The 24,128-nt window shown below is 55.9% G+C and overlaps 1 protein-coding gene across 1 annotated transcript; it reads left to right on the top strand.

The window, feature by feature from the left end:
• The first annotated feature begins 646 nt into the window (after nucleotides 1-646).
• Nucleotides 647-11,442, top strand: FGFR4 (fibroblast growth factor receptor 4). The gene is made up of 18 exons (XM_065875318.1): nucleotides 647-752; nucleotides 3,111-3,253; nucleotides 3,933-4,196; nucleotides 4,284-4,364; nucleotides 4,485-4,651; nucleotides 5,202-5,325; nucleotides 5,860-6,050; nucleotides 6,181-6,319; nucleotides 6,675-6,868; nucleotides 6,977-7,122; nucleotides 7,209-7,330; nucleotides 8,837-8,947; nucleotides 9,035-9,225; nucleotides 9,618-9,740; nucleotides 9,827-9,897; nucleotides 10,119-10,256; nucleotides 10,535-10,640; nucleotides 10,739-11,442. The coding sequence occupies exons 3-18, from the start codon at nucleotides 4,160-4,162 to the stop codon at nucleotides 10,883-10,885; spliced, it is 2,088 nt and encodes a 695-aa protein (XP_065731390.1). The 5' UTR covers nucleotides 647-752; nucleotides 3,111-3,253; nucleotides 3,933-4,159; the 3' UTR covers nucleotides 10,886-11,442.
• The last annotated feature ends 12,686 nt before the right edge of the window (nucleotides 11,443-24,128 follow it).

Consider the following 24,128-nt stretch of genomic DNA (forward strand, 5'->3'; position numbering starts at 1 on the left):
AGGGTGGGAGCAAGGAAGAAGTGAATGAAGGCTTCATCTGGAGGCGTGGGCGTGACCAGGTCATGCTAAGAATCTCTATAGGAAACTATTGGGAAGTTTTAAAGAGATGGTTGTGGTCAGTACAGCCAGATTTGTATTTTAAATATCACTCTGAAGGTTGTGAGGAGAACGGATGGGGGTGGGGGCAGAGGGGGTGGTCTTATGACCATTGCGCAGAAGACAGAGGAGCCAGGTTAAGCCAAGGTCTGCGGAGGTGGCAGCTCTGGACTGCTGGGTCTTGTTCCCTGGGAGGTGAAAAGCAGGGGATGGAGCGATGGACTAAAACTTGGAAGCCAGGCCTGGGTGGGGCAAAAGAGGCGGAGTCTGAAGGGGTGTGCCAGCCGGGATTGGGCTGGCCTCCTAGGGTGCTCGGCGCATTTGGGTTTGAGGAGTGGCCTCCAGGTGAGCGAGACGCTGTGCCACCCGCTGTCAGGAGCTGATCTAGGCCAGGCGGGACCAGAGATGGGCGGGGCGCTGGGCCTTTGCAGGCCAAGCAGCTGTCAGGATAGAGCTGGTCCAGGAGGGGCGGGGCCCGAAGTAGGTGAAACCCGAGGTGGGCGGGGCGTTGGGCCGCCCGCGGCCACGCCGCTGTCGCGGGTGCATTCCTGGCTCTCTGGCCGGGGGCTGAGCAGCTCCAGAGCGGAGTCTTCGGTCTCCCTGGGCGCGGGGGTAGGGGCTGGCGGGAGCTGGGACCGGGGCCACGGAGGACCCAGGTGAGTCGGAACCTTGTGCCGGGAGCGGGGCCATCTAGAGGTTCGAGGTGAGCCGGGACCCTGTGCAGGCCCAGGCCGCGCTCTCAGCCGCCAGGGGGCGAGCGGCGGCGGGGCTCCGGGAGCTGACCCCTCCCAGCACTGGGAACCTGGGCGTCCGCTCGGCGAGGGGGTGAAGGGGACGGTAAATCAGTAACCCAAAGCGCACACAAGGGCCTTTTGTCCCGCTCCGTCCAAAGAGCACCCTGGCCGCGGAGCTGGTTACTCATTGCCCACCGGGGCGGGGGCGGGCCAGCTGTCCCTGCAGCTCCCTTCAGGACCCGCTGACAGGCACTTCCCCTCAAGGTGGCCGGGTAGGGCTGGAGGAGGAAGAGCGCGCTGGTCCCTCTGCTGCTGGACCGTGTGCGCGCCCCGAATAGAAATGAGCAAGTTGAGACTCCGAGAGGTGCAGTCATTTGCCCAGGCTCCCCAAGCGCTTGAGTGCGAGAGGCTGGAGAACGCAGGACTACTTGATGCCAGGGTCAGGCCCTTCGACCCCACGTGCAGGGCAGTCAGTCGGTCAGCTGCGGGCAGGTGACCCGACTAAGGTTCTGAGGTCAGGGTAGCCTGGGGGTGGGAATAAAATCCCTGGGCCTCTCACTCCACTCCCAACCCAGAGAACTGCCCTCCCTGCAGAGCAGAGCGGAGTGAGGGGATTTCACAGAGACGGGGCAATGGAAACCGGGGGTGGGCACAGAGACAGTGGCATCTGAACCAGCTGGAGAAGTGGGGGCAGAGAGGTATGGGCAAGAGAGAAGACATGCCCGGTTTGGAAAGCCAGTGGCTTCCCAGTGCTGAAGAAGCTGACTGTGCAGCCAATGAGATTGACAAAGGCAGGGAGGGAGGCCTTGGATGCTGGATAAACAGTGTGGACTGGATCCATTAAGGGCTTGTAAGCACACAGGCAGCCATTAAGGGCTTGTAAGCTGGTGGGTGTTGGGCGGTGGGGGGCGGAACATGGCAGACTTGTAACTTTTAAAACACTGCTGGAGAACCCGGGGAGACGTTTGCAAAGGCCCAAGCTAGAGATGACCATAGCGTGCTCTGGGTTCAGGCAGGGAAGGTGAGATGGACTAGAGGGAGATTGGACAGGTTGTGCTCCAGCTGTAGGGGCAACCCAGGGAAGAAGCAGTTCAAAGAGGGAGATAATGGCTTTGGCCAGGACAGGCTAAGTGTCCCCTGCCTCAGAACCAGAGCTGGACAGGGGGGCAGTGGCTGAGGAGAGAGTGTGCAGTGGAATTCCCGGGCAAGGTGGATCCAGAGACACCAGTGCCACCTGACTGTTACCCTGCCCCAGGTGACAGCCAGTAAGCCCCTGGGACTACACTAGTCACCCTCTTCCCCTGCCAGCTGAGGCTCAGTTTTGAGTGTTCCTTTCAGAGGATAGAGACATCGTTGGTGGCATTTGGAGGAGGGTAACTAGATGGGGTGGGAGTGTACATCACACCTGACAGGAACAGCACCCGCAGCGAAGGTGACTGGCCGAGAGCTGAACAAGGGTGACAGTCATGGGGACGGGGAAGGGGAAGAAAACATTCCAACATTCTGTGTGCCCAGCCCTACATACATTCTCTTTTCTCCTCAAAGCAGTCCTGTGAGGACAGCAGCCCAGAGAAGGACAGGGACTTGCAAGTTGGTAAGAGTCAGGATTTGAAGTTGACTCTGTCAGACACTGGAGTCTACATTCTTTACAAGAGCTTGTGTGCCTCTGACGGAGCTGTGGTGACACAAAAAAACAGAGGTAACCCCAGAATGCAATTCTGGTTCAGAATGAGGAAGAGCTTTTGCTTGCCGTAGAATGTACTGCCTTGTTAGTAGTGAGCACCCTGCCACTGCAGGTATCCAAAGCTGGTCATGGAAATGTCAGCAATGCTGTAAGGAGTGGGGGTCAGATCAGATAACATCCAGATGCTGAAGTTTGGCCTTGTATTATAATTCAGATTTTTTTTCAGTAATAAATTCATTTATTCAGCAAAAAATAAATTATGTGTGCTGAGAGAGAGCAGAATACGTGTCTCCATTCTCTGCTTCCTTCCAAGGAAAGAATCCCAAGCCTGCCCTTTTTGTGAACTTGTGCCGGGGTCTCAGCAGGACCCAAGGAGAGCAGGAAGCCCAGCCCCGGCTCCGCACCACACAGCCTACCGTGGGGAGGCCTTGGGCTCTGACAACAGCAGAGCTGGTTCTAGTCTCTGCCCTGACGCTGCCTAGCAGGGGCTTGAACAAGTTGGCATTTCTTGTCTCAGTTTCCTCATCTGCAAGATAGCGGCGTAGCGCCAACAAAGGTGCACGTCTAGCAGGAGTTCTTCGCCCTTTCTGTTTCAGGAAGGCAGTCAGTGGGAGGCCCAGCCTGGGTCCCTGCGAGCAGCAGGAAGGAGATGTGGCTGCTGTTGGCCCTGTTGGGGTCCTGCTGGGGGCACCTGGGGCTCCAGCTTTGTCCCTTGAGGCCTCTGAGGAAGCGGAGCTGGGTATGGCCTCTAACATGGGAGAGGGTGGCAGGGGTGGGAAGAGTGGGCATCAGGAGGGGGCTGCTGGCTGAGCAAGGCTGGAGAGGATCCTGGCCCAGGCTCTGAGGAGGTGGCAGCAGGGCAGGACCAACCACTGAGACTCAGTGTCTGGCTCCCAGCAAGCATCCACCTATCTCTGTGTCCACAAGAGAGACTGGACTTGCAGGGTGCAGGGCCCTGAGGTGGGCCGCAGAGCTGGTGGTGAGCCCCTTGGCTGTGTGTGTGTGTGTGTGTGTGTGTGTGTGTGTGTGTGTGTGTGTGTTCTGTGCACTGGGTGTGTGGCTTGGGAGGCCCAGCCAGCATGTGTGGTGTATGCACTGTGAGTGTGATGTGCCCCAGAGGTGTAGGCGTGTGCCCTATATGTGGCACCTGTAGCATGTGCCTTGTGTGTGTATGTGTCTCTTGGGACAGTGGCATGTCCTGTCCAGCATGTGTGCCATGCACCATGTGTGTGATATGCACCAGAGGCATGGCATTTGCCCTGCACATACCGTCTGTGGTTGTGCATGTGGTTGTGTGTATGTGGAAGAGCAACGGTGTCCAGCATGTGTCGAGGGGTTGCTCCTGCCATGAGTGTGCAGCAAGTTCTCTGTATGCAGGGGGCTGACTCAGCTCACTGACCTCTGCCCTCGGCCCACAGAGCCCTGCCTGGCCCCCAGCCCAGAGCAGCAAGAGCAGGAGCTGACTGTGGCGCTTGGGCAGCCTGTGCGGTTATGCTGTGGGTGGGCTGAGCGCAGTGGCCACTGGTACAAGGAGGGCAGTCGCCTGGCACCTGCTGGCCGGGTACGAGGCTGGAGAGGCCGCTTGGAGATCGCCAGCTTCCTACCCGAAGACGCTGGCCGATACCTCTGCCTGACACGAGGCTCCATGCTTGTCTTGCACAATGTCACCTTGGTTGTGGATGGTAAGGGGGTCTGGCAGTGGCTAAGGGGTCCCTGGGGAGAGAAACTCTGTCCTGGGCCTCAAATGCCTCCCTCTGTCCCTGACATAGACTCCATGACCTCCAGCAATGGTGATGAGGATCCCAAGACCCACAGAGGCCCCTCGAATGAGCACGTTTACCCCCAGCAAGGTCAGTGTGACTCCTCAAGGACTCATTCCCCTGTCTTCCAGCTGGTCACTGAGAAGAGATCTGTGTGTAAACAGGTGGTCCTCCTGAGGGCACTGAGTTCTCCCTTCCCCTCCCCGCCAGCACCCTACTGGACACACCCCCAGCGCATGGAGAAGAAACTGCATGCAGTGCCTGCCGGGAACACCATCAAGTTCCGCTGTCCAGCTGCAGGCAACCCCATGCCCACCATCCGCTGGCTCAAGGATGGACAGGACTTCTATGGGGAGCATCGCATTGGAGGCATTCGGGTGAGTCTCCGGGTTCCTCCACCGGTCCCCTCAAGTCAAACCCACAGTTCTTTCTCTACTGAGAAAGGCAGCTGCAGGGCCCCAGAAGGAGCACTAGACTGTGGACTTGGACAGCTCTGGTTCAAGTTCCCACTCTGCCACTCTCTGGCAAGTGACTTAACCTCCCGACCTTAGCAACTCCATGTGTAAAGTGGGAAGGATCACTGACCAGCAGGTATTAATATGTTTTAGCAGCTCATTCTCATAAGACCCTACAGGGTCAGTTCCAGGCTGTAGTCTCAGAGGAAGCTGAGACTCAGAGAGGGCAAAAACTGGTTCAAGGTGGCACAGCTCAGAAGAAGTAGAGCTAAAACTCAAGGACTTGAACTCACGGCTCAGATACTTCTTGGGGCCTTCTCCTTTGTTCCAAGGTCCCTAGCCTTGGCGTGGCCTCCCCAGGGCCTAGAGAGCTTGAGAAGACCCCCGCGGGCAGAATATAGCCTCCTCATGCTCTGGTCCCCTGGATGGGCATGGTTCGGTGGCCCCTCATGGACACTTCTCCTGCTCCCAGCTGCGCCACCAGCACTGGAGCCTGGTGATGGAAAGCGTGGTGCCCTCGGACCGTGGCACATACACCTGCCTTGTGGAGAACTCTTTGGGCAGCATCCGCTACAGCTATCTGCTGGACGTGCTGGGTGAGCGGGCGGGCGGGCAGGCGGGCAAGGCGGTGTCAGGGTGGGAGCCCTGACCCTGCCCTCAGGTGGGACCCAGTCTGGCAGGCAAGATGGACTTTTAGATGACTCACTTAAGCTACTCAAATTATCCAGGTGGGTCCAAGAGAAGCACAGGGGATAATGTGGGCTTGGAGGAGCAGGGTTGGGCTGAGGAGAAACATGGGAAAGACATCCAGGCAGAGGGCACAGGCTGAGTAAAAGCCCTAGGCATAAAGAACACAATGCATTTGTGGGGACGTGTATGCCTAGAGTGTGGCATTTAAGCAGAGAGCCAGGCCTGGAGGGTTTTTGAGTGCTAGGCTGAGAAGTTGTCCTTGACCCCAAAGGCAATGGGGAGCCATGGAAGGTTTAAACAGTGTAAGAAGGGGATGAACAAGGTCTGAGCTGAGTATCAGGAAGGTCCTTCCCTTGAGCTGGTGGGGGGAGGCTGGAGGCAGGTGACCAGGGTGCTTCTGTGGGTGCCTGGTCAGGGCTGACGGCCCGGCCCCGCCCCAGAGCGGTCCCCGCACCGGCCCATCCTGCAGGCGGGGCTCCCAGCCAACACCACAGCTGTAGTGGGCAGCGACGTGGAGCTGCTCTGCAAGGTGTACAGCGACGCCCAGCCCCACATCCAGTGGCTGAAGCACATTGTCATCAACGGCAGCAGCTTCGGTGCCGATGGCTTCCCCTATGTGCAAGTCTTAAAGGTCCAGTCCCTGCCAGCACCTGACTCTACCATTATCCCACGGGTGGTAGGGAGTGGTCCCCAGCTCCCTTCCTGGCCGCAGTGTGGCCCCAGGCCCTTCTGTGACCCCTGAATGTGTCCCCCTTCCCCAGACAGCAGACATCAATAGCTCAGAGGTGGAGGTCCTATACCTTCGGAATGTGTCTGCTGAGGATGCAGGCGAGTACACCTGCCTGGCGGGCAATTCCATCGGCCTTTCCTACCAGTCAGCCTGGCTCACAGTGCTGACAGGTGAGCTCCCGAGGGGGCCAGGAGAGGCTGCGGGATTCTGCTGTGGTTCCACAGTGGGCTGTGACCTGTTGGGTAGATAGTCTTCCTTGGCCTGTGGGGTCTGGATTTGGGATGAGGTGTGTGGATTTGTGTGTTTGATTCTGCTTGTAGCAGTCCCTCTATGCGTGTCCACATGTGACTGTCCGTGTGACTCTCTGGGGTGTTGGTATGAGGGACGGGGTGTAAATGCAGTTTTCTCGGTGTGTGTCCCTATGTATGTTGGGAGCTATGAGGGCCTCAGTTAGAGGGAATGGGGCCAGCCATCTGATCACTGACTGGTCAGTTTCTGTCTGTCTGTATGTCTCCCTGTGGGCAGAGGAGGATCTCATGTGGTCGGCAACAGCGCCTGAGGCCAGGTACACGGACATCATCCTGTACACATCAGGCTCTCTGGCTTTGATGGTGCTCCTGCTTCTGGCCGGGCTGTATCGCAGGCAGGTGATCCTCGGCCGGCACCCCCGGCAGCCTGCCACTGTGCAGAAATTGTCCCGCTTCCCTCTGGCCCGACAGGTACCAACCATGCTGTCCCCCACCTCTGTGTCCCCGTAGTGAGGCTCTGGGCCTGCTTTCCTGCCTCAGCTTGGCTTCAGCCGACAGACCAAGTCTCTCACTTTGCAGTTCTCCCTGGAGTCAGGCTCCTCGGCCAAGTCAAGCTCATCCCTGGTGCAGGGTGTCCGTCTCTCCTCCAGCGGCCCCCCCTTGCTTGCGGGCCTCGTGAATCTAGACCTACCTCTCGACCCACTGTGGGAGTTCCCCCGGGACAGGTATGCGGTGCTGAGTGAGGGTGGGGATCAGACTCTGGGCAGGAATGATGCCCTGAGGGCTGAGGCCTCATCTCTCTCATCTCCAGGCTGGTGCTGGGAAAGCCCCTGGGCGAGGGCTGCTTCGGGCAGGTGGTGTGTGCAGAGGCCTTTGGTATGGACCCCGTCCGGCCTGACCAAGCCAGCACTGTGGCCGTCAAGATGCTTAAGGGTGAGTATGGCAGCCTAGGGGAGATCCAGTGGCCTTGGGAGTAACAGACGGGGCTCTCAGTGCTAGCAGGTGAGCACTGAGGGCCAAGAGAGGCCACGCAATCCCACCCGAGGGCCTGGGGCCCAACTCTGCTACTGATCCTGGCAAGTCATTTCTGAGCTTCGGTTTCCTTACGTGTCACGTGGAGTAAATAATAGTCCCTGCCTCCCAGCCCAAGGTTTGTGGGAAGTGCCTGGTGCCTAAAGTCTTAACCATTGGGATGATGATGACTACAAGGGTTTAGGGTGATGGGTTTGATACCCCGTGTCAGCCTTGGCCTCAAATAACCTTGTCAGCCTTGAAGGCCTCCACCTCATTCCCCCGCGATTCCCCTGCAAATTGCACCCTCAGCCTCCCCCGGGCCCTGTCGCCCTGAGTTCACCACTGTCTCGGAGAACAGCCCAGGCAGCAACCCCAAGGGGCTCAGAGCACACCTGGGACCCACCATCGGGGCCTCTTGCTGCTGTTCCCCAGCCCCCTCTTCAAGAGCAGCCCAAACTGCTGTTCTGCTTCCCCCGGCCCCTCCTCTCTGCACAGCTGGGGCCACCTGGCACTTTCTGGGAGGCAGGGATTGAGAAATGTGCATTGTGAGGTCTGGTGGGGAGAGTATGTCATTGGCCCAGGGCCACAGGTCAGCCCCAGGGGCTCAGCCCCTGGTCCTTAGCCTTCTCAAAAGAAGCTGGAGCAGTGTCTTCCTGGCCTCCCCGTCTGCACCCCACTGGCAGCTCCCTGAATTCCCAGGCCAGATGGACGCCAGGCCTTGGTCAGACAGACCTCAGGTCTCCAGCCCACTTCCCGCCCCCAGGAGTTCTCACCCCATTCAGGGAGTAACACCAAGCCCTCCAGACAGAGCTTCCTTCCTGTTCAGAGCTCTTCCCTCTCTCTCCTGTTTCCTGGTCCCACTCACTGGCAGGCCTACCACTTTTTTCTTTTTTTAATTAATTAATTAATTTTTTGGCTGTGTTGGGTCTTCGTTTCTGTGCGAGGGCTCTCTCCAGTTGCGGCAAGCGGGGGCCACTGTTCATCGCAGTGCGCGGGCCTCTCACTGTCGCGGCCTCTCCCGTTGCGGAGCACAGGCTCCAGACGCGCAGGCTCAGTAGTTGTGGCTCACGGGCTTAGTTGCTTCGCGGCATGTGGGATCTTCCCAGACCAGAGCTCAAACCTGTGTCCCCTGCATTGGCAGGCAGATTCCCAACCACTGCACCACCAGGGAAGCCCAGGCCTACCACTTTTAGATCCTTGATCTTGTTGCATCCTTGCAACTGCTATGGGAGTAGGGCACGATCCATTGTCCCGTTTCATACAAGATAATCCTGAGGTTCAGAGAGGTTAAGAGCTTGTTTCAAGGCCACACAGCCTAGCAGGAATTCAGGCCCAGACCTTCCTGACTCATGAGTCCAGGGCTCCGTGTCCTGTCCCCAACCCAAAGTCTCGCTTACGTAGTCACCCTGGCTGTCATCCTTACAGACAATGCCTCCGACAAGGATTTGGCAGACCTGGTCTCTGAGATGGAGGTGATGAAGCTGATTGGCCGACACAAGAACATTATCAACCTGCTGGGTGTCTGCACCCAGGAAGGTGGGGTGGGGCAGGGCTAGGGACGGGGACGGTTGGGATGCAGAGTCACAGCCTCAGTAGCTTCCCTGTCCCCCCTCGCCTCTGTAGGGCCCCTGTACGTGATTGTGGAGTGTGCCGCCAAGGGAAACCTGCGGGAGTTCCTGCGGGCCCGCCGCCCCCCAGGCCCTGACCTCACCCCTGACGGGCCTCGGAGCAGCGAGGGGCCACTCTCCTTCCCTGCCCTGGTCTCCTGCGCCTACCAGGTGGCCCGGGGCATGCAGTACCTGGAATCGCGGAAGGTACAGGCAGCGGGCAGCACTCTGGACCACTCCAACTGCCCCATCCCCACACTTTCATGCCCTGCATTAGATGCCCCAACTTCTCCCTCCCCTTTTTCATTAGCCTGTGTCCCTGAGTCCTTCTGTAACCCTTCAGTCCTTCTGTACACAGTTGAAACTGCATATCCCCATTCCTTCCTCACATACTCCCTACCACACAGGTAGGAAGAGGCAGTGCAGGAGAGAGGGTGTGGGCCCTGAAGTTAGTTGGCTTAGGTTTCCTCTCTGTGACTCTTGACTTCCTCTTCTGTAAAATGGGTGGATGATCCCTACCCCGAGGGTTACTGTGAGGTCCTGTGTGCCCAGCTTCCTGCTCTGTCCTCATAAACCTAAGACCCCTGCCCTGCCCCCAGTGCATCCACCGGGATCTGGCTGCCCGCAATGTGCTGGTGACCGAGGACAATGTGATGAAGATCGCTGACTTTGGGCTGGCCCGCGGCATCCACCACATTGACTACTACAAGAAAACTAGCAACGTAAGGGAGGCAGGGCAGAACTCAGTAGGGGCGGGGCACCGGGACCTGTGGGACTTAGCAGCAATGTGCCCTCTTCTCCCCTCCAGGGCCGCCTGCCTGTCAAGTGGATGGCACCTGAGGCCTTGTTTGACAGAGTCTACACACACCAGAGTGACGTGTGGGTCCTAGAAGCTGGGGCCCGGGGGTGTCTGCAGGCGATCACAGAAAGGGCAAAGCTCTTGCCCCGGGTCGCACAGCCCTGGGACCTGAATGGGACTAGACTCTAAAAGAAACCCTAATCCTGACCCCCATGGTGGATCATAGCTGTGGGCTCCCCCATCCTAGTCCCAGGGGTAGGGAGTGAAGCTGTGCCCTGCTGAGCCTGGGTTCTGCCTCCAGGTGGTCATTTGGGATCCTGCTGTGGGAGATCTTTACCCTCGGGGGCTCCCCGTACCCTGGCATCCCAGTGGAGGAGCTGTTCTCGCTGCTACGAGAGGGGCATCGGATGGACCGGCCCCCACACTGCCCCCCAGAGCTGTGAGGCCTCACCCCACTCTCCCGCGCTTTCCAGTCCTTACCCTCTGCCCTGACCTTGACCTCAGGGCCTGGCCATAGAGAGTGGTTAGCACTAACACTGTCACCACCTCCTCCTCAGCCCAGCAGGGAGGTCCTGGCCTGGTACCCTTCCACTGAATGGCCTCACTTACCCCACATCAAACCCTACCCCTTCCTCACACCCCCCCAACCCAGGGCCATGAGGTCCCCGCTCACCCAGGCCTGAGGCTCCTTCTGACCCTCCCCCACACCTCTCCCAGGTACGGGCTGATGCGTGAGTGCTGGCACGCAGCACCCTCTCAGAGGCCCACTTTCAAGCAGCTGGTGGAGGCACTGGACAAGGTCCTGCTGGCCGTCTCTGAGGAGGTACTGTGCCCCTATTGTCCCATGACCCCCCTGTGCCCACTGCCCTCTGGGCCTTGTCCCACCTGACCACCAGGGCTGACCAGCACTGTTCCCCATAGTACCTCGACCTCCGCCTCACCTTTGGACCCTACTCCCCTGCTGGCGGGGACGCCAGCAGCACCTGCTCCTCCAGCGACTCTGTCTTCAGCCACGACCCCCTGCCCCTGGGGCCCAGCCCCTTCTCCTTCCCTGGGGTGCAGACATGAGAGTGGCACAAAGTTGTATGGGCAGGCCGGCCGTCAGCCTTGGGCCTCCTGGCTGAGCTGCAAGCTGGTGGTGCTTGACCTTGGCACCCCCAGGCCCTGACCTAAAGGTACTGTCCCAGATCTCTGGTTCTGCTTTGGGGAAGTCTGTATTTGGTCCTGGGGTCCCCAGTTGAGACTCCTGCTCTGGCCTCTGGGTCTCAAGCCAGAGTTCAACCCCAGTCTCAAGGCCTTGCCCTTGCCTTGGAGTCATGGCCCCAGTGTTCTAATGGCTTGTTAAGGTTCTGCTTGGCCTCCTGGGCCTGGGCACTCGGTCCTTGTTCCAGGGCTTTGGTTGGTCCTGGCTGTAGGGCTGTCCTAAATCTCCCCACTTCCCTACACCAAGAAAGGTCTTGGGCCTCTGAAGCCCATGTCCCCAGACCTCCCCTGCCTCCCCTCTGCTGCTTATCCCAGCATCTCGGCGGAAGGAGCACTGGCCCCTTTGCTAGCTGAGAGGCTGGAAGCCTGCCAAAACACAGAAGCAAATGGCCTTTTATAAATTATTTTTTTTTTGCAATAAACCACTGTGTGCCTGCCTGGTGACTTCCCTGCAGCGGGTGGAGGGGGAACAGGGTGGAGAGATCCCCGAGCTGGGAGTTTTGCCTGGGTGACACAGACTGAGAGCTCCATGCCCGGCCCTGGGTTTACATCCACCTCCAGCTGCGTCAGGGTGGACCTAGGAGCCTGTGTGAACCTCTGTCTTAGTCTGTCTGTCTTACCAGCACCATCTTGTATATGTGATAGTGTGAACGAGTGCTAACGGGCAGAGGAGTCCACACGGCACCATCCACTTGGCAGGACTCCTGTACCCTCTGCATATGCGTATGTGTGTGCGTACCCTGGGACTGTCCCCAAGGGAGCTGGCAGCACCCCTCCCCCATCTGCTCAGCATTAACCAAGCTGACCGTTAACACAGCGTGAAAGCCTGAAACTCAGCTTCGAGGCTGCTGCCCGCTCCCACGCTCTGCGGCTCAGGCTGGGGGCTTGTGGGGGCTGTGCCCGCCCCGCCCCACCCTGGCCAGTCTCCCAGGCAACAGCTGGTTGCCGCCTGGCTGGGCTGCAGCTGTCTCTGCCTGCCTGGTCCTCGCCTGGGGAGGCCATCATGGCCCTGTTCTCAAACACCCTCTGGGGGGTGGAGGGATCAGCTTCCCAGGGCTCTGAGCCTGGAACCCTCTCCAGCTCCATCCCAGTGGTTACTGCTGCTCTTCAGCCCCTGAATCACAAGGAAGAGGTAGGTACCAGACCCAGTGCCTGGTGCTCTCTTCTGCCCTGCCCTGCTGGAACAGGGATGCTCACCAGGACACATCATTTGTGGAAGCTGCCTGGATTGCCCCCATGGCCTCTCAGCGGGTGGTGGCTGAAAGTACATACAGGGTCAGAAGGGACTGGATATAAGGATTTGGGACTGGGGCCGTCCTGGAAGACTAAGCAGCAGCTCATGGCCATGCTTCTCTTCCTACTCCAGGTCTCCTGACACACCCATTGTGCCCTCTTTGCTTCACTGTGTCCCAAATTGAACTACTCATTTTCCCCCCAAAACTGTACCTCCTCCAGGATGCCCCATCTCAGAGGAAGCACCAGGCCTAAACCCAGGGAGTCATCCCTGACCACTTCCTTTCCTTTAAGAGCCCTGTTCCCTAATGGATGGAGAGAACACTGGACTTGGAGCCAGGAAGTTCAAAGCCTGCCACTTCCAGTGTCCCAAGGCCAGTGCTCTCACTTCTTTGATTGTCACTTTCTTTGCCTATATGAATGGGGTGCTCCTGCCTTGCCTACCTCCCAGGGCTTAGGGTTTAGGATGAAATAGGTCTTGGATGAGCACATGTTTAGGGAAGGACGCCCTGAAGAGTTCACATGGGTCATGCCAAGTGTTTCGCTAAGAAAAGGTGCTTGGGGCTTCCCTGGTGATGCAGTGGTTAAGAATCCACCTGCCAATGCAGGGGACACGGGTCTGAGCCCTGGCCCTGGAAGATCCCACATGCCGCGGAGCAGCTAAGCCCGTGCACCACAACTACTGAAGCCCTTGTGCCTAGAGCCCATGCTCTGCAACAAGAGAAGCCACCGCAATGAGAAGCCCGTGCACGGCAACGGAGACCCAACACAGCCAAAAATAATTAAATTAATTAATTAATTTAAAAAAACCAAACAGGTGCTTGGCCTTTGCGGCGGCCCTGAGTGTCCCCCTCCCCGCCCAAGGTCTCCTCCATCCCCTTCCCTCCCATTCCCTTGCAGGTGGCTCTACAGGCAGCTTCCAAAAGCAGCTCTTGGCTTATGCTCCCCCTGCACTCAAGAACCCCCTCTGGCTCCCTGGAGTCCCCCAAACTTTCTGACTGAGCCCCAGTCCCCACTGGGGTCACTGGCCAGTGACTGTGTTCTTCACCAGCCTAGCCCATCACAGGAGAGGCAGATCCCTCACAGCCTGCCTGGGGAGGAAAAAGGTTGGGAGGCTACAGCAGTGTGTAAGGTCAAGAGGGTGACAAATGAGAACCCCCACTTTCCACTTTCCCAGTGTGAGCCCACTGCTGTGCAAGGCTCAGCCACCCACCACTCTCCCTCACCACAGCCTCGCCAGATAAAGATTTGTATCCCCAATTTAATGGTAGAGAAACAGGATGTGATGGGCACAGGGTCACAAGGGTTAGGGTCTAAGGAAGGAGATGAGTTGATCTCCCCACCCCAGGTTCCCGGCAGGTCCTGTATACATGGGAGATTCATCAGAGTGACAGGAGCAGCTGCCGCCTGGTAGATCCTGGGGTCCAAGAGGGGCTCAGCTGCCCACCCTGTGCCCCCTCCCTGCTAGCATCCCTGGCAGGCACGTGCTTACTGGGGCCTTTCCACATTCCTCACAGCCCATGTCAGAATGAGACAGATGCTACTAATTCCCCCGTGCAAGCTTTGCCGCTCCATCTCCCCTCCCCCAGGCCTGCTCTGGGCATCATGGCAGCATGTGGAGCCTGACCCCCTTGGTCTGCCTGGGTTCTAAGCAGCTTCCTAGCTAGTGACACCCGCCTCAGGAGCCTTTCCGAAAAGCACTGGGTCACCTCCGGACTCTACCACTTGCTGGCTGCTTGTGTCACTCAAGGCTCTGGTGGGAGCAACAGATAGACAGCCACTCAGATGTCAGAAGCCAGAGCCAAGGGGCAAGAGGCTGCTGGGAGGGAATCAGCGCCTGGGAGGGAGGGGCAAGATGGCCACAGTGTGTGTGTGTTGCTGTGACTGAAGTTACCCTCTCTGAGCCTGCAACACAGGAATGACAACATGCCTTGAGGAGTGGTTGTAAATGTTCAGTCAAAAATGGCTGTTGCACGGGGATTAGGAGGGAATGGCCCCCAGGCCTGGGTTGCCATGATCTCATGCCCTTTCCGTGGTAGCGCTTCCCAGGAAGGCATTCTTGTCCCCATTGCCCAGATGAGGACACTGAGGCTCAGGAGGAAGTGACTGGCCCAAGGTTACATGGGGGCAAATGGGAGAGTTGGTGCTTGGGACCAGGTGCCTATCCCACTGCGAGGATCATTCCCAGAGCCCTGGTGGCCCAGCCGTTCTGAGGACCAGGAGAAGCTCTGGATTTCCATGGAGAAGAGGATACCTGTTAATGGAATATCCATGCACACTGGTGGATGGTCATTCGTGACACCCAAGCACAGAGTTGCTTGGTCCAGCACTTTGTGCCCCAGCCCTATGGCCTCCATCCCTGCCACCTCAGGGGCCTCACATGGGCTGTTCCTTCTGGGGGACACTCCTCTTCACCCCCTCACCTGGCTAAGCCCCACGTGCCCTTTAGATCTCACTTAAACCTCATTTCTGGGGTCAGCCTCCCAAGGGCCCCTTCCAAGTTGGGCGCCCCCTTCATGCTGAGCCCTCCTATTCAGAGGCTCTCATTGCTATAGAGAAGGATGCCCACAAGAGTCTCCTCCCCACAAAGTGTGATCCCCGGGAAGCAACCACTGTTTTGGTAGGTTTTTTTGTTTTTGTGTTTTTAGAATAAATTTATTCACTTTATTTATTTTTGCCCGCGTTGGGTCTTCGTTGCTGTGCACGGGCTTTCTCTAGTTGCGGCGAGCGGGGGCTACTCTTTGTTGCAGTGCTTAGGATTCCCATTGCAGTGGCTTCTCTTGTTGGGAGCACGGGCTCTAGGCGCGCGGGCTTCAGTAGTTGTGGCACGCAGGCTCAGTAGTTGTGGCTCGCAGGCTCTAGAGCGCAGGCTCAGTAGTTGTGGTGCACAGACTTAGTTGCTCCGCGGCATGTCGGATCTGCCCGGACCAGGCCTCGAACCTGTGTCCCCTGCATTGACAGGCGATTCTTAACCACTGAACCACCAGGGAAGCCCGCTTTGGTAGTTTTTTAATCAGTAGTTCTAAAATTTTAGCATGTATCAGAATTACCTGGAGAGGTTGGATTGCTGGGTCCCACCCCAGAATTTTGTATTTGGTAGGTTTGAGGTAAAGCCTGGAAATCTGCATTTCTAACAAGTTCCCAGGGGATGCAGATGCTGGGCTGGGGCCACACTTTGAGAACCACTTTTTTTTTTTTTTTTCCGTACACGGGCCTCTCACTGTTGTGGCCTCTCCCGTTGCGGAACACAGGCTCCGGAGGATGCGCAGGCTCAGCGGCCATGGCTCACGGGCCCAGCCGCTCCGCGGCATGTGGGATCCTCCCAGACCAGGGCACAAACCCATGTCCCCTGCATCGGCAGGTGGACTCTCAACCACTGCGCCACCAGGGAAGCCCTGAGAACCACTTTTTAAAGAGGCATTCCGTGTTCATGGTTTAAATAATTGAAACAAAAACTTCAATGGCACAAAAAGTTTTCAATGAAAAACTACCCCCTTGTACCTACTCTCTCTCTCTCTCTCTCTCTCTCTCTCTCTCTCTCTCTCTCTCTCTCTGCTCCCCAGGGAAAACTGCCCCCATTTTCCAAGTCGTCTTGCATTGCCCCCCTTCCCCTGCCCATGTTCATGTAGCCCTTGATCCAGGTTAGCGGTTACTGTCCTTGCCCTCCCAACTCCCACTCAGGGCAGCACCAGGCAGAAGTGAGGCAAAGTAAAGAGTTGAAGAAAGGGAGGGATGGAGGAGACCCACTCTCAGGTACAGACACAGGTGTGCGCTGCCACTGCCCGCCCCTTCCCACACTCCGGAACCCTAACTGGGAGCCCCCCTCCCACCCTGCCACCTGCTATTGGATTTAGCCTAATCCCAGAGTATGTGTGTGAGGCAGCTGCAGCTCTCTCTGGGGGGAGAGGGCCCCCCTCCAGAGGAAATCGCCTTTTATTCTCTTGCTACCGAAATCTGACCTTCATCGGCACCTGGGCCCCGAGGCTGGGGCCTGTCCGCAAGAAGTGGCTAAGGAGATGGCGTGAAATTGTCAACAGCTGAACTCACCCTGCCTCTCCCTGCTTCCTCTCCTACCCAGTCGCAGCTCACATGCCACAGCACCAGCCCCTTCCAGGCCCCCTAGTGCCAACCTCATGTTCTTGTGCTGGTACTTGGGGCCCAGCCTGACCTGGCCCTACTGATCGCACCCGCTGACCCTGCAGCATATGGCTGTAGGCTTCTCGCAGCTTTTGAACCTCTAGACCATCCTTGTTCCCTTCAGGGCTTGGCTCAGCTATCACCTCCTCCAGGAAGCCCACGCTAATCTCACAGCACTGCCTAGGCATTCTGCCTCTATGCACAACTGGAATGACCCATTTATGGCTCTCTCTGTCTCACTCAGGGCAGGGGCCTCATGGGCTCCCCCTTTAAGTCAGGTCCAGTGCAGGGCAGGCCCACAAAGTTTTGTCAAACGACTGAATGACCTGGTAAGGGCGATGACAAGGCTCCTGGTCAGGGAGGCCCTTTCCTTTACCAGCTGAGACCCCTAGGAAATCAGGTTCCGGGAGAGGAGGGTTGGCTCAAAAGGCTGAGATGGCCAGACCCATATTGGACAGCACAGCTCTACAACCTTGTAAAAGGGGTAGCCCTTGGATCCTGGGGGACTGAGATTATTATAATTGCTGGGGGACCCACTGCATGTGCTGAGGAAAGCTTCACCTCACATAGCTGAGCTTCTGCCTCTATGGTGTGGCCCCTTCCAAGCCACCCCCTGAAGGCAGACAGGCTAGAAATAAATGATGGACAGCATGGAATTCTCTAGAGCAGCACTGTTCAGGAGAACCGTCTGCAGTGATGGAAATATTCTCTATCTGTGCTGTCCACTATGGTAGCCACTGGCCACGCATGGCTATTGAGCACTTGAAATGTGGCTTGTGTGACTGAGGGATTATTTTATTGCAATTAATTTAAATATAAGTTTAAGGAGCTGTGTATTGACAGGACAGCTCTAGAGCCTTCACAAAGGGGCTCTAAGTGTTCTGATGGGGAATTTGCTCTCCGTTACACTACTGAGGGGAAAATTCAAGATGAGGCAGGGCACGCAAGTCCCTGTGAAACACGTACCTGCAGTTGTAGGGATGCAATCGCTTGGGAAGGGTGGGCAGGTGGTCACCATGGCTGCTTCTGGGGAGGGGAACTAGGTGGCTGGGGTCAAGGAGGGAGGAGACCTTTGTTTCTTTTGATTTTTGTACCTGATACGTGTATTATTTATCTACAAAAATTGAAATTTGAAATTTTTTTGAAAAAAAAAAAAAGCGGTAATTCCCTGGCAGTCCTGTGGTTAGGATTCTGTGCTTTCACTGCTGTGGGCCCAGTTTCGATCCCTGGTTGGGGAACTAAGATCCTGCAAGTTGCACGGTGTAGCCAGAAAAATAAATTAATTAAAAGAAAAGAAAAGTAAAAATACCAGAGGAGAAAAGTATCCCCTCTGAGTACACACCAGTTTCCAAGGCTGCCTGGCCCAAACCTCAGGCTGCCCCAGAGCCAGTTTCAGAGTTTCCAGGGCCCAACACCCTCCTACACAGCCACACTGTCCTCCTGCCACTTCACACACCAGCCCAGGCTGAACCCAGGCCCACGGGACGAAGCCTGAACTGACCCCTGCCCACTCCCCAAACTCCTCGCATACCCCTCCCCCATCGATTCTCCACCTCCAGTGACCTTCTTTCTGTTTTTCCACCACCCCAAGTTCATGAGAACCTCCGGGCCTTTTACTTGCGGGTCTCTGCTTGGAATGCTAGTCCACTGGTGTTTCTGGCTAGCTGTCAGAACAAAGGTCATCAGGACTTCCCTGGTGGTCCAGTGGTAAAGAATCAGCCGTCCAATGCAGGGGACGCAGGTTCGATCCCTGGTCAGGAAACTAAGATCTCACATGCCGTGGGGCAACTAAGCCTGCGCACCACAACTACTGAGCTCTTGAGCCTCAACTGGAGAGCCTGTGTGCCACAGCTACAGAGCCCACATGCCCTGGAGCCTGTGTGCTACAGCTAGAGAAGAGAAAACCTGCATGCCACAACTAGAGAGTAGCCTGCATGCCTCAACGAAGAGCTTGCACACCGCAACGAAATATTCCACATGCCTCATCGAAGATCCTGCGTGCCGCAACTAAGACCCGACACAGCCAAAAATAAATAAATAATAAACAAATTTTTTTTTAAAAGTCAAACACAAAAAAGTGATATAGGGCTTCCCTGGTGGCGCAGTGGTTGAGAATCCGCCTGCCGATGCAGGGGACACGGGTTCGAGCCCTGGTCCAGGAAGATCCCACATGCTGCAGAGCAACTAAGCCCATGCACCACAACTACGGAGCCTGCGCTCTAGAGCCTGAGAGCCACAACTACTGAGCCCGCGTGCCGCAGCTACTGAAGCTTGCGTGCCTAGAGCTCGTGCTTCGCAACAAGAGAAGCCACCGCAGTGAGAAGCCCGTACACTGCAACGAAGAGTAGCCCGGCTCGCCTCAACCAGAGAAAGCCCACGTGCAGCAACAAAGACCCAATGCAGCCAAAAATAAATAAAATAAAAATAAATATTTTTAAAAGTGATATAAATTATTAAAGAAAAAAAGAATGAAAGTCATCTCCTAAGAGTGGACTCTCCTGACCGCTCTGGCCAAAGTACCCACCCCGTTATTCCATATTTTAGCCCCTTGTTTGTTTTCTTCTGTAATTATCTTATTTGCTCACTCTTTACTGGCTGCCACCTCACTAGAAGACGGGCTCTGAGAAGCCGAGGGACTGTCCCATTCACAGTTGTACCTGAATGTCGACAACGGGGCCTGGCGCATGGTAAGTGCTCCCTAAATGTTCACAGAATGAATACCTGTTGAATGAATTTCTCAGATTCAAAATTTAAATTCCAGGCTGGTGAGCTGATCTCAAAGAGGCTTCCCAGCCCCTTTAGGAGCTAAGACAGTGCCCCCCAAAGTACACACATAGTCTTGGACCACAGTGATGAGCCCTACAGTGTCCACCGAGGGATGGTCGACCCTCCTCTCACCCTCTGATGTGGGGCTGGGAACCCCAAGAGGGCTCAGAACCATCACTGCCCTTACAGCACCTAGGCTCAGGGTGTCTGCCTATAAGCCAGCATTCTCCCACACTGTGTCAGGACAGCATGGGGCACCTAAGGAGGGCCTGCAAATCCACAAGGAAAAGACACCTCAAAATACTACAGGGACTTCTCAGGTGGTCCAGAGGTTAAGACTCTGTGCTTCCACTGACCGGGTTCGATCCCTGGTCAGAGAACTAAGATCCCAGCAGCCACACGGTGTGGCCAAAAATTAAAAAAAAAAAAAAAAATTTTTATGGTGAGGGTATGATGAGGTGATTGAATGACAAGGAAATCAGAGGTTAGCAAGCTTATGAAGAGACCCTGAAACTCAAGAATTATGCAAGAGATGCTCTCATTTTGCACTTATCAGACTGGTAAAAGTTAGCAAGCTAAAGAATGCCAGGTGTTGACAGGGATATGGGGGGCCCACCTGGACTGTGGGTGCAGCTATCCCAGAGCCACCTGGGAGCTTTCAGCTAATTATATAAACGAATGTTCTATGATCTAGCAATTTTTCCCTGAATATATACCACCCCCTTCCCCAAATCCTCACACAGGACCACATGGGGAAGTTTGGAGGAGGGATTGGAGGCAATCTGGAGTCCATCACTGGGAGATGGATGCATTACATGTGCAGAAGACCCAGTGGATGCGCAGCCATGTGAAGGGACCTCAGAAGCCAGTGCTGAGTGGAATTCCAGGGTAAGAAATGTAGTGAGCTCGAAAGCATAAAGCCATTTGCACAAAAGAAATGATGACACAGAGAACACACATGTTACAAGAACACACACAAAACCATTAGCAAGGCTGCCTGGGGCGCAGGGAGATAAGAGTGGGGAATGAGGCCCAAAGGGAATTGAAAAGCAAACAAAGGAATGAAGCCCGGAAATGAAGCCCAGGAGCAATGTACGCCCAGGGCAGGGGTCAGTGATGCTTTCCAGAGGAGGTGACGTGGGTGACCAAGCTGAAGAAGAAACCACAGAAGAGGGCTGGAAGGCACAGTAAATCAACAAACGTTTATTGAGCACCTACTATATACCAGGTGCCATTCTAGTCAGTGGTTATACCCTGTGATGAAGACAAGCCCCTGCCCTGAGGAGCTGGAAATCTAGAGGTGGGGACAGACATTAAATAAACACCCATGGGCTTCCCTGGTGGCACAGTGGTTGAGAGTCCGCCTGCCAATGCAGGGGACACGGGTTCGTGCCTCGGTCCGGGAAGATCCCACATGCCGCGGAGTGGCTAGGCCCTTGAGCCATGGCCGCTGAGCCTGTGTGTCTGGAGCCTGTGCTCCGCAACGGAAGAGGCCACAACAGTGAGAGGCCCGCGTACCGAAGAAAACAAAAAAAAACACCCAGGAAAGCGTTGACTATAATTAACACAGACTCTGAAGATCGATTGGCTGCAGCTGTGAATGTCTACCATGGGGACTGATCCTGGTCCGACCCAGGGAAGGGCTCCATGAGGAAGTGTTATGTGAGTTGAGGGAGGGGAGCATTTGGCCTTGTGATAACTGTACAGAAAAGCACTCCAGGCAGAGGGAACTGTCGGCACAGAGGTTTGGAGGCAGGCAAGAGTGGGGAGAATCTGAGCCACTCCAGTTCAGCCAAGGGACAGAGCACAGACAGAGTGAGGGAGGACATGCTGCCGGATGAGGCCACACCACAGAGTGCCTTGCAGGCTTCGGATTTCACTCCCAGAGGAGTGTAGAGACCAGAGAGTGAGGGGCTGCTAGCGCAGATGTGGGGAGATGGGCGAGTGGACTTTTTTAGTTCCTGGTTAGAGCTGGAAACTGGGACAGCACCCCCAAAGGACACACGTGGTCTCCCAAGGTGACGGAAGTAATGAGTCCCAGAGCATCCACAGAGGGACTGTCCATTTCCCCTCCCATCCTCTGGCCTGGGACCAGCACCATCCTGCACAGCCACATTGCAGGCCCCCATGGTGGCCAGGCTATGGGAAGAAGTGGAAATTGAAGGATGTCTTTAGAATAAGAGGGCTTGCTAACGGTGGCGGGGGTGGGGGGAGAGGAAGGTGGTCAAGAACTTGGAGGTTCTTGGGCAATGGCCAGGAGCTGGGTGAACAGGCTGGGTCCCTGTGAGTGTTTCAGGGGCCTGACAATGGGCTGCATGGAGGAGGGTGAGGCACACAATGGTGAAAATCTAAGTCAGACTAATGTAACCTGCTTGACCCTGAAAAAAATCAAACGGGAGCCAGTACCACCCCAACTCTCCTGTCCTGTGACTTGCATCCCAACCACCCCTTGGGCCCTTGGCCTCCTCCTCTCCTTTCCTCACTCACCTCTTCTTTCCTCTTTGGTCTCTGCACCCTGGGAGGGGTCTCCAGAGCAGGGAACAGGGTGGAGGGGACATGCTGTGGTGATGGTGCCACCTCCTGGAGGCCACAAGAAGTGTAGCATCCCACTTCAGCCTCGTGTTGGGTGTGGCTGGGGCCTTGGGCTGTACCCATAGAGGTTTCAGGTGGGGATCCTGGGAAAAGATGACTTTCCTTGCTGGTGATCACGTCATTCCTGGAGGACTGTTCAGTTCTGGGTGCTCCATTTTTCAGAGCAGTGCTGATATGCCCTCTCTACCCTACCCAGGGGAACCGCTGTAACCGTCCCTGCTCAAAACCCTCCCACTGCCCTCGGAACTGGGGTAAGGATTTGACCCTGGCCTTAGGCATGCCTTGTTCCTATTAGCTTCAATCCCTACCTGTTCCCCTCCCCCAACACATGCAGCTCCATCCCTTTACACAGGTTGTTCTCTCTTCCCTACCGGTTTTCCAAACTCTACTCCTCTTTCAGGTCTCAAACTCTCCATTCCTCTCCCCACCCACTAGAACTTCCAGCACCTCCACATTAACTACGCAAAGAGAGGAGGGAAGAGTGTTTCAGTCTATGGGAACAGCATTTGCAAAGGTCTAAGGTGGCTTCAAGGAGATGGGAAGGGCCAGAGACCAGAGAACGTGACAGAGCTGGTAGGGCTATAGCAACTGACCACACATGGCTCACGGGCAGTGGTGAGGGGCTGAGTCCCCAGCGAGCAGTGGGAGGACAAGATCTTCAGCAGCAAAGGACATGATCAGATGTGTGTTTGGAAAGGTCAACACGAGGTTGCCCAGTGAGAAAGGCACTGGAAAGCCTAGAGTGGGTGTTAGGAGAACAGGTAGGGGTACATAGGTGATAGCTGATGGGAGCTTGGTCCCCTGAGCCCCTACTTTTTGCTGGCCGGGTCCTGAGTTGGGGCTCCCAGTCATTGATTCCAGCCTCCCTAATGGGACCCCGACTTACCCCAGTTGTGTTCCATACCAGCTCTGACTGCCAGCTGTGATACCCTCCCCACTTCTCATCCCTGGTGTTATGTCCCCAAACACTGCCTGTCCCCTGGAGCCAGCACCTGTGCCTTGTGGGGGCTGCCATCTCATTTAGAGGAAGACAGGATGCTTGAGCTCAAAGTTGGGAAGTCAGTAGTGAGCAACAGAGGTGGGATTTGAAGTGAGGTCTGTCTGCCTTCTCCACCATACTAGGTGTCCTAGCAGTTATAGGCAGGGCTTTGTCACCTGATGGCTGTGCGACTTTGGGTGGATCACTTTACCTTTCTCTGCTTTGGTGTCCTCTTCTATAAAATAGGGGCAATCATAGCAAACTGCCCAGCAGGATTTGTGAAGAGTATATGGAAAAAATGCCCATAAGGGGTCCAGCACCAGACACACAGTAGGTGATCAATACATGGCTGCTGTTCGCGTGAATACAGTCCCAGGAACTTAACATGCTTACTGGGGAAATGTACTTCAGGGTCCCGAATCAGGGGGAGGACAAAGGGAGCTCAGGAGAGATGGGAAGGGAGGAGAAAACAGAGGGATCATCTCGAGTCAGGTCTGGAGCTAGATGGCCCTGATTTCCAAGCACAGGGCAGGTGTCAAGGGTACCAGCTCTGAAAAGGCTTGAATGACACAGTGCAGAACCACCAAAAGTTCTACAGTTAGAAAAGGCACAGCCAGTGTCCTAAACCTGGGTGGGATGATTTCTCCTCCACAGGTGATAGCACTGACACTGGAGGCCTGACGGAGCCTAGACAGCAGAGCACTGGCAGCAGGGAGCAAATTCTCAGGTTTCAGAAAGCCCAAGTCTAGGTAGCCCTTTTCAGGCCGAAGAATCTCCCTCATGTAATTTCCCATCTCGTCACACGGTGGCGATAGTGCACCACTGGGAAAATCATCTTTACCTGCTGTCTCTGGGCCAAAACAATAGCTAAGTACCAATGCCTGCTAGGTGCCTCTAAGAGCTCTGGGAAAATCCCTACAAATCTCTATGAGGTAGAGTCTATTCATATCTCCAACTTACAGGTAGAAATGTAGGCTCACAGAAGTCCAGTAGGACCCATATGATCACCCGACCAGGATTTGAACTCTGGTCTGTATGTCTCCCAGTCTGCCTGCAGCAGTTGCCTGTCCTAGGATGGCAGCTCCTGGTTCTCTCTCTTGCCCCGTCACTGAGCAGTGCTGCCTTTGTGGAGTAGACTGCCCTGGGAGTAGAATATTAGACAGGACAAGGAGGACTTTCACTTCAGCTCTTTCTTGTTTACCTTGTTTACCTCACTTATGTAGCTTTTGCATTGAAGGTGAGGTGATGGGACAGTTCCCATTCCTGGCATAGAGAGGAGCTAGGCTGAGGGATGAGGCAACTAACACTGAGCACCTCCTCTGTGCCAGGCACCATGCCAACATTCATTCCTACATGAATTCAGCACACAGTAATGAAGAACCCACTGTGTGCTGGTCACAG

Source organism: Phocoena phocoena, chromosome 3 (genome assembly GCF_963924675.1).
Source record: "Phocoena phocoena chromosome 3, mPhoPho1.1, whole genome shotgun sequence".
Taxonomy (NCBI): domain Eukaryota; kingdom Metazoa; phylum Chordata; class Mammalia; order Artiodactyla; family Phocoenidae; genus Phocoena; species Phocoena phocoena.

What these genes read in the sequence shown, in the direction of transcription:
- FGFR4 (XM_065875318.1), top strand. Translation starts at nt 4,160, where the DNA reads ATGCTTGTCTTGCACAATGTCACCTTGGTTGTGGATG. An exon ending in ATCGCATTGGAGGCATTCGG is followed by an intron (nt 4,652 to 5,201) that starts GTGAGTCTCCGG and finishes TCCTGCTCCCAG; the next exon opens with CTGCGCCACCAGCACTGGAG. An exon ending in AGTACCTGGAATCGCGGAAG is followed by an intron (nt 9,226 to 9,617) that starts GTACAGGCAGCG and finishes CCCTGCCCCCAG; the next exon opens with TGCATCCACCGGGATCTGGC.